This window comes from Strix aluco, chromosome 1 (assembly GCF_031877795.1).
Source record: "Strix aluco isolate bStrAlu1 chromosome 1, bStrAlu1.hap1, whole genome shotgun sequence".
Classification (NCBI taxonomy): Eukaryota; Metazoa; Chordata; class Aves; order Strigiformes; family Strigidae; genus Strix; species Strix aluco.
In genome coordinates this window covers 1,621,061-1,630,553 of record NC_133931.1, presented here as the reverse complement: position 1 = coordinate 1,630,553, position 9,493 = coordinate 1,621,061, and the positions used below count along the sequence as shown (strand labels likewise).

At 44.3% G+C, this 9,493-nt stretch overlaps 1 protein-coding gene across 1 annotated transcript; it reads right to left on the bottom strand.

Moving 5' to 3' along the window:
* Positions 1 to 436: 436 nt before the first annotated feature.
* Positions 437 to 8,075, bottom strand: LOC141932568 (ly6/PLAUR domain-containing protein 2-like). Its single transcript, XM_074846313.1, has 3 exons — positions 7,940 to 8,075; positions 2,173 to 2,292; positions 437 to 1,301 (listed from the first exon to the last, which is right to left on the bottom strand). Exons 1-3 carry the CDS (start codon positions 7,989 to 7,991, stop codon positions 1,090 to 1,092), a joined length of 384 nt encoding a protein of 127 aa, XP_074702414.1. The 5' UTR covers positions 7,992 to 8,075; the 3' UTR covers positions 437 to 1,089.
* Positions 8,076 to 9,493: the final 1,418 nt, after the last annotated feature.

Below are 9,493 nucleotides of genomic sequence, written 5' to 3'. Positions count from 1 at the left end.
GCTCTAATACATATGCTACATGAAAGACTTTAAATTATATTGTTATTAATTATTCCAAATATCACAAGCAGAGTGATAATTGGAGGGTATTTCTGCTGAATCTTGAGAAGGGGATTATAGGAAAATGCAGAACCAGACCAGGATGAATAATATCAAAATGTAGGAGCCCTTACCAAAACACAAGGAATTGCAGACAATGCTCTGGAGGATTGAAGCAAGGGGGAAAGTCATTCCACTGAATTCCAAATTCAGGCCAGAACCATTACACAAATCACCCAATCTTCCCAGTAATAAAAATAATCTTCCCAGTAAAATAATAAAATAAAATAAAATAAAATAAAATAAAATAAAATAAAATAAAATAAAATAAAATAAAATAAAATAAAATAAAATAAAATAAAATAAAATAAAATAAAATAAAATATCAGAACACAGATGCACTATAAATAACTTTATTGATCACTAGAGTTTTAACACAACATTCTTTTTATTCTGCTCAACAGGGTACAGAAAACATGAGATTTTTAGCCTCCTTGGATAGATCACTGGCACAGGAATTTTAGTCTCCTGCCTCATACTTTGGACACAGAAGTGTCTCCTTAATTTCTTGTGTACAAAGAAGGAGATCTAGACAGCACAAAGAGCCAGCACAAAACTGTGGGGTGGAGAGGACCTGCCACCTAACTGAATTTCATTGGGGAAGACTAGCCAATTCAGCTATTCTGCTGGCTAACAGCTGGGGGAAAATTGCTCTAAGGAGGTCTGGAAGGCTCTTAGTGCAAGGTTTTTGCTTTGAATATACTTCTTACAGCAGAATTTTTTAGTTCAAAACCAAGCAGTCCATCACAGCAAAGAAACTCCATAGTTACTGTTGTGGGAGTTGTTGAAGAGTCAATTCAAAAATTTGTGTCAGGACTTCCTGAGTTTTGCTTCTCTCTTGGTCGTGGGAAAAGGGCGGGTACTAAAAAAGCAATTTCCAGGAGCTGTTGAGGGTTGTCCATGAGGCATCCAATCAGAAAGCTGGGCTGGCAGGGGTTTATTCTCTTCTTCATGGGGTTCTTCAGCGTGAAAGACCTCCCCATCAGCTCCTCACAGTCTAGTCCAGAAGAGGGCACAAAGGGAACTTGCTATCATCCCAACTGGCACAAAGCTGATCCTCAAACTAGCTGCGCCATCAGTGTTGCACAAGTCAGTGTAACAGCAGGAGACGGGGCGTGTCATGCCAATCCCATCCACATCGGATGGGATGCAGACGGAAGAGCACATCTTGGTGGCGGTTGAGACTCCCACGAAGGGATAAACTACAACAAAGAAAGAAAGAACAGTTAGCAATGGGAGGAATGGAGGAGAACTCTCCCTGTCCCTAGTGAAACACTGGCTGCCTTCAAGACCAAGGTTTTAGCTCCATTTCACACACAACTGTTCCACTTCCTACCAGGAAGCAGTTCCCACTGAGTGACCACAAGCTGAACAGCACTTTCCATCCTCTGTGTCCTGCCTGGATCAGCTTTACCCTGCAAAAGGTCAATTAGGCACTTTTTCTGCCTCTGCTTTTACTCTACTCACTATCTCCTGCCTCTCCCATGTGCAACCAGAGCCTTATCAACAGGACCACGTAAAAGAGGTCTTCATCTTCCTCCGTCTTCACAGTCCATTTCTTTATTTGGACAGGTTATGACCTGTAGGGTCATCAGCCAGACTGACAATGCCTTCCTGAGAGCTCCAGACAACTCAAGGGCATTTCTGTTTTGCCTCCAGATAACCGGAGGTTGGTGTCCCCACCTTACTGAGTCTGACTTCTCTACTCCAACCAGCTTTCACAAACAGTTCTCAGGTCAGGAGAGCACTGTTTAACCCACACCCATTGTGTGAGTCATGCAAACGGTCTGGAGAGCGAGAGCTCTTTAGCTCCATGTCTCAAGATCAAGTCAACATGCTTTTTCTAACCATGCTCAACACTGAGCATTAACTATGAGTTTGTATTCACTAAGTATTCACTCCTATGAAAACTGCTTTCCGTAACAGCAGAAGACTGTTTTCTGCCCTGTGGGAGCTGTCTTCCAGGTTTACATATTTAAGTGCGAAAAGGTACTGCTCCCCCACACCAGCAGTCTTCACTGTAGAAACACTCACTCATGTTATAAATATAGATAAAGAAGTAATTGTCCTTACCGTCCTCCAGGGAATACATAGTAGTTTTGCACATGGTTTCATTCTTTGTGCAGTTCTGGATCGTCACGCACTTATCAACAGCAGTAGGTTCTTGGCAAGTGTAACATTGCAAGGTTAGCACTGCAAGGAGGAAAAACATGAGGCTGGTCTTAGTGTGGACCATCAGATACTGTCCATGCCCCTCCAGGTACCTCTGAGGAGGGTGTCTTTCCAAAATTTTCATACTGAGAACAGGAATGGAATAATAAAAGGTATCTGTGCCAATAAGAATGAGAAACACAGTGGTCTAGTGGTCAAAGCACAGCCTTAGATGTGGCTTCAGACCCCTTGTAACAAGTCAAGCAAGACAGAGCCACACACACAGAAGACCCCATGATACAGGTAAGACCTTGCAGCTGGTTTACCTCAACTCTGTTCTTACTTTGGATCTTCTTTTCTCCTTGCCTTTGCATTAATAGAGCATCAGAAAGAGATCATAGACTCACAAATTCACAGAATTACAAGATGGTGGGGGCCAGAGGGACCACTGGAGGTCATCTAGTCCAATCACCCTGCTCAAGCAGGACCATCTAGAACCAGTTTCCCAGGACTGTGTCCAGTTGAAACTTTAATATCTCCAAGGATGGAGACTGTCCAACTTCCCTGGGCAACCTGTGCCAGTGCTCAGTCACCCTCACAGTAATAAAGTGTTTCCTGATGTTTGGAGGGACCCTCCTGCATTCCAGTTTGTGCCCATTGCCTCTGGTCCTGTCACTGGGCACCACTGAAAAGAGCCTGGCTTCATTCTCTTTGCACCCTCCCTTCAGGTATTTATAGACATTAATAAGTTCCCTCCTTGAGCCTTCTCTTCTGCAGGCTGAACAGCCCCCGCGCTCTCAGCTTTTCATCAGAGGAGAGATGCTCATCCTTGTGGCCCTTCATTAGACTTCCTCCAGTACGTCCGTGGGTTTCTTATACTGGGGAGCCCAGAACTCCATGTGCGGCCTCACCAGTGTTGAGTAGAGGGGAAGGATTACCTGTCTTGACCTGCAGGCAATGTTTCATCTAATGCAACCCAGAATACCTTTAGCCTTCTTTGCTGAAAGGGCACGTTACTGGCTCATGTTCAATTTGCTGTCCACCAAGATCCCCGGATCCTTTTCGGATGAGCTGTTTTCCAGATGGATGGCCCCCAGCATATATTGGTGCATGGGTTTGTTCTTCCCGAGGGGCAGGACTTTGCACTTCCCCTTGTTGAATGCCATGAGGTTCCTGTCAGCCCATTTCTCCAACCTGTCAAGGTCCCTCTGGATGGCAGCGTGACCCTCTGGTGTATCAGTCACTCCTCCCAGTTTTGTGTCATCCACAAATCTGCTGAGTGTGAGCTATGCCCCATCATGCAGATCATTAATGATGTTAAACAGGACTGGACCCAGTATTGACCTCTGGGGTACACCTCAGGTTACTGGCCTTCAGGCAGACTTTGTACCACTGATCACCACCCACTGGGCCTGGCCATTCAGCCAGTTTTCAATCCACTTCACTGTTCACCCAGCCCATACTTCAACAGCTTGTCAGTGAGGATCTTCCGGGATCCCACCAGGCCAGTCACTTCATCACACAAGATTATCAAGTTCATCAAGCATGACCTCCCCTTGGTGAAGGATCTGGATCAGAGAAAAGCCAGACTTGAGTGTGAGTTGAAGCAGGGAGAATTTCATTGGTGTTGTCCACACTTCCATCTCTTTCCACAGACTGGGAGCTCTCGGATAGGAGTGTGTCCCAGAAAGAAGAAACTATCTCCATCAAATTTACTGACCCATGAGAACAAATTAAGCACAACTCTTCCCCTGTGCTGAGATTCCGGTTTTGTGAGAAGAATGTGTAAGAAGTTATTTTAAAAAGATAAAAGTGGCCACAATAATAGAATGCATGGGGATATGCACTGCTCTAGGCAGACACCATAGAAACAGACTTTGGTACCCAGGTCTCCAAATCCAGTCCAAGGTAGTTCACTCTGCCTCATCACTCACCAGTTCATAGATGCTCTTCATGAGCTCCCTGTAGAGCTGCAAAGGCCCTTGCAAGCCTGTAGATGCCAGCTGGCTCCTAGACATGCAGAATAACCACAGCCCAAGTCTTTCAGTGCTTAAAGACTTTTGAGATGGAGAGAGGCACTCCCAGAGCCCAGACTGTTGTGATGAAGTATTTCCAGAGCACTCCAAGCTAAAGATATCAAGCCAAAATAACATCTGGTATTTCCTAACACCAAGGAAGCCATTTCTGGACAAGCTTTTCAGGGAACTTTGCTCTCTGAAGGTCTTTCTGAGGAACCCAACATTTGATCTAGGTCCTCTACCCACTAGCAGGCACCTGAATGTGTGTGCTTCACAGGCATAGCAAAACGTTTTGGTACAATCACAGAGCAGCAACCCCTCTTTGGTCTGGAAAGAAGTTCTCACCCCATCTGTGTGACAGCCCTGCTGAAATCCCTTTAATCCCCATTGAAAAAGAAAAACAATTCAGCTCATCTCAGCATGCCTAAAATGGGGTGTCGTAACAGGAGGCTCAGGCAAGCAAGCCACCTTATGAAAATAGATAATGCAACTTCACCCTAACTAGTAAGCCAGGAAGAGCCCTTTTATAAACAGACACAGAAATAATCTTGCTTTTATTCAAAGCAAACTTTATTATTCTGTTTTGCCCATTGTGGACTGATGCTTTGTTTGCGTTAATTCTATGTCTGACAGCTATCAAATACATCTTTAGGGAGGAAGTTTTGTCATTATTCTCAGATTTCATGATACTCATCACCAGACAAGTCAAAGACACAGTATTTGTGTTCCTCTTTGGAAAAAAAAAAAAAAAAAAAAAAAAAACACAAAAAAACAAAAACCAACAACAACAAAAAAAAAAAAAACACCAAAAGATAAGTACAGAGGGAGGTCAAATTAAGAGATCTTTGTCCCCAATGTGTGAAAATATATTTTCATTAACCTGACTCAGACTAACAGGTTCAAACACAGCTAAATATGTTAAATAGTAGCTATAGATCTATCTTTTTTTTGAGGTGGAAAAGGTAGCAGATCAGGATGTGTTTAACACAGTAAAATAACTAAAAGCTGGAATGAAACAACTTTACTTTTGCAAATGAGGCAGCTCTTCAGCAGCAATAGTCAGCCGGCATCTCACAGAGCAGGAAGGAAACACCACGACTTGGAGATTTAAAGACCTGTGGCCTAAAAGCCTTGTTTTAAGCAAGCTTTAAAATATCTATCTGGCCTGTTTGTGAAGGGTAGATATTTGTGAACATGACAAAATGGTAGTGGTCTCTTTTTGGTTTAAGAGCCTAAAGCCTTTTAAGAACTTGAACATAGACAAGCAGACCTGCAGTAGCTTGAAAATGAAATTACACTATAGAAAGGAATAGAGACATATTAGAAGTCTTATTTATAAAAAGAGTTAAATATAAAATGCTAAAATATTTCAATGTAGTTGTAGCACATTCTTTTTAGAGTGCTGAAAGCAAAAGAGGAGATAAAATAGAAGAAAATCTTGGGATTTCTTAGAAGGGATTTTACTAGCTTCACTTGGATATTGGCAGATCTTCCATCCTTTAACTCTGCCTGTCTTTCCAGGAAATGCCAAAATTATACAGATTCCACTCATGTCCAGAAAAAAACCTAAAGGAACTGCAAATACATCGTGGTTTTGTCCCAGTTTTGCAGAGGAGAGAGTGTGTAGAATAAATTTGCCAACGTTTGCCTGCCAAATCAAAGCATCCATCCTGATTCTGCTGACCTAAACGGAACAGAGAAAGTGGGGAAGGACAAGGAGGGACAAATGTGGCAGCACTGGGTCACAGCAGGGACTTTTGCTCCCCAGCTGCCCAACTCTTGACAAAGTCTCATTATGCAGGATGGTAAAATTATGTTGGTGAGTCAATCCTAGACCAGATTTGTATCCCACCCCACTGATTTCCTGCTGCATTCTGCCTTTCAGATTCTTGTCCATCCCTTAAGGACATCTGCCCATAGAGTCCCCTTATCTCCAAGCCACTCTCTATTAATTAATGATCTTCCTCTCTGAACTGCTGTCTCTCCATTGACAAGCAGTTACAAATCCCCGGAATGAGCAGGTATAAAGATGAAAGGAAATATCTTGTGCTCTGGAGAGCAGTGATGATTGATCTCTACTGTAGCAGCTGTGGTGAGCACATGAAGCTCCCATTGATCTTGACAAAGCACAAGCACCCCAAGGCTTTGAACTACTAGTGACCAGAGCCAGGACACATGTCTTAGAGATAACAGGTCAGTCAGTGCACTACACAAAAGAGAGGGCTACTGTTCCAGCTCTAGGTCTGTCTCGTCAAACAGCAGTTGTGTTCTCTCAAAAAATCCTCCAGAACCCCCTTCTTTCTCCAACCATTTGTCCCTCTCTTGCTGAATCTGCTGTGCAGTCTCAAAATGGAGGAAGGAAAATATCCTCACGTTTTAGCTTACAACATAAGAAGGAAACAAATACAAAGGAAAAAATCTTAACACAGCTCCACCTCCCAATCACAGATAAAATCAGACCCTACACTGCCTGGATCTAGAGAAGTAGTGCAGAGCATGCAAATAACCCAATTAACAATCACAGCTCCTGTGCTTACCCCACATTGGACTTACTTTGGCCACCCAGGTTAACACAAACTCTGAGCTTGGAACTGTCAGTATAAAATAACTTTTTGTGCAAGAAGTTATTCTGGTGGCAGCATCAAGGGATGAGGAGTCTACGCCAGGGTGTCCTTTCCACTACACAGTCACCTTCCACCATTAGAGCTTATGGCATCACCACTCATGCAGGACAGCCTGCGATGAGGGGATTCCCTTCCTAGCAAATGAAAACACTCGTATTCCAAACACCCCTCCAGATCTGGCTTCGTGGAGATGGTGATAGAGGAGAAGCAACCAAACCCCACTGATGGAAATGGAGCATCCCTGTACAGACTGGACTTATGGGGCTTGTTCCCTGTCTCCACATCCCAGATGGGTCTCCCCTAATATCAGGCTGCTGTTGTCTACCCACGTTGACTGTGTGCTTCAAGCCTACCCCTCCAGCAAGGTGGCAGATAGCCTAATAGGGACAAAAAGGAGGGAGGGGGGAGGGTGGGGGTCACTCCCTGTGGTGACAAACTCTCAAATCCTCCTGCAAATGGGGGAAAACCCCAAAACACTTCACGCTTGTTCCTTTTCCAAGGCGGTCTGCCAAAATTGTCTTTGACTTCATGCAAACCACGGTGTGTTGCTAAATAGAGCTGGAAAAATCTGTAGTACCTGAGCCACCAGCTTTGTGTTCCAGCCCATCTTTCCCACTTCTAATGGCTGAAGTTTAATAAACCACACATGCAACACAAAATTAGAGAGAGCCGCTACACACACTGCATTAAACTGGCTAGCTGGCTTCAGGGTTAAGTAGCAAAAGGGGAATAGAAAGGGGTTTTTTTTAAAAAAAAAAAGAAGAAATGAGAGTGAGATTGAGCAAGAACACATAAAAAGTGAGAGCTGGAATTTGCATTAAAGAAATGACCCAGTATAATCACACTCTGTCTTGTAACACTTCCTAAAGAACTTGAATTAACCATCCCAATGAGACTATGATAGTCCTGAACACTCAGCAGTCTGGAAATATTCCAAAACCAGATTTTTTTGCTGAAAGCTGCTCCAAGTGAGAGGCATGGACATCATCCCATCCCATCATGCCGCATCTCTTGCAGGAGTTTGGATAAATCAGAGCAAGAACTTACCGAACGTCATGCAAGCGATGGCAACCAACAGAAGAGACATAAACACCTTCATCTTGCACGGACCCTTGTCGCCTGGTCACTGGGCTGCCACTGCTTGTCACCGCTGGCTTTAACGGCACACCCCCCTCCCCCATGGCTTGCCATGTACTGATTCTGACCCCGGATCCAATTCTACTGGAAAAACGAGTCTGATTGAGCTATAAACGAGTTGAATGAGCTACAAAGCAGGCCCCACCTCCTGCCATACCGTCATCTCTTTTCATGTTCCTTGGAGAAGAAAATGAGGGTTTGCATGGTGGACAATAACTGAGATATTGTTCAAGGCGGGTGCTTTGTGTCTAGGCATGATGTGTAAACTCAGGGGTATTAAAAAATCCCAGCGTCTATGCCTTGCCTTGTGGCTTGGTGATATTTCTTCTTTTTTGTAGTGGTTAGAGAGACCTGGGTGGTTTCCACAAATCCTGGGAAAAAAGCATCGGTAGCTGAGAACAGCAAGGCACTGAACTCATGTACTTTTCTCTGTGTTTTTACCCTCAGCAGGGGGCAGATTTTATCACCAGGAGGAGAAATGGAAAGCTGACTTGCAATCTCTTACTCACTGGAAACAGCATGGTTGGGGTTTTGGTAGTGTAATACCTCTCCCCACACTGTGAGCTGGGTTTCAGGGAGCTGTGGGTGGGAGCACACTGTCTCCCTCTCTCCTCTCCCTGTCCTCTGTGGACAGAGGTGGTGGGAGCACTGAGAAGACAAGGCCATGCAAGTTTGGGCCAACGGAGTCTCTCAGACTTGCTATCCCGAGCCATTCCGGGAGGATGGTGCATGGAGAAGCCCCTCTGCTCTGAGCCAACCCTCTCCAAGTGTGGCAGCAAGCCCACAACTTCTTTGCTTGCCAAACACCTTGGCCTTCCCATCCCCAAACCCTGCTGCCCCAGGCATCTGCCTGCTTTTCCCTGTGCCTCAGGCCAGCCCCATGCTAGTAAATCCTCCTACAATGCGTGATGAGCAAGTTTGATTGTGGAATTGCAAAAACTGGAAAGAAGAGCCTTTCTGTGGTTATGCCAGGTGCCCTCCCAACAGAGGCTGTTAATAAGGGAAGAAAGGAGGGAAAGCTGAAACAAAGATGTTCTTGGAGATAGTCCCACCACCTTTGTTATCTATCGCACTATCGGAGGAACTTCATTCAGGGTTAGTATCACTCGAATTCTTGAAATGTGAAAAGAGCTTCTGTTATTCCCAGATAAACAACCCAATCATTGTCTCCCCAAACCTAAAGCTCCAGTGACAGTGGCGGTGGTCTCATCATTTCAGCAATCCCTGACTCATTTATAAGCAACATTTCTGGGTGGTGTACACCCTGAGGAATTTAGACCCATTGTTTTCACATTTGCCTCCCTAATACAGTCATTGTGTTGATTATGAAAGTTTAGCAGTTATTTCCAGCCCAAAATTATCTAGGGAAAGGCACTCTGGTATATTCTTGGTTTGGCATTCCTCATGTTCAGCAGAGAATTTTATAATCCTATTAAGGAACGGGAAATACGATGATTGTGTTTG

Excerpts from the sequence above, each read along its gene's own strand:
- LOC141932568 (XM_074846313.1), bottom strand. The coding sequence starts at position 7,991 with ATGAAGGTGTTTATGTCTCTTCTGTTGGTTGCCATCGCTTGCATGACG. Across the intron at positions 2,293-7,939 it reads CATCGCTTGCATGACGTTCG|TGCTAACCTTGCAATGTTAC; the intron begins GTAAGTTCTTGC and ends TCCTCCTTGCAG. Across the intron at positions 1,302-2,172 it reads TATGTATTCCCTGGAGGACG|TTTATCCCTTCGTGGGAGTC; the intron begins GTAAGGACAATT and ends TCTTTGTTGTAG.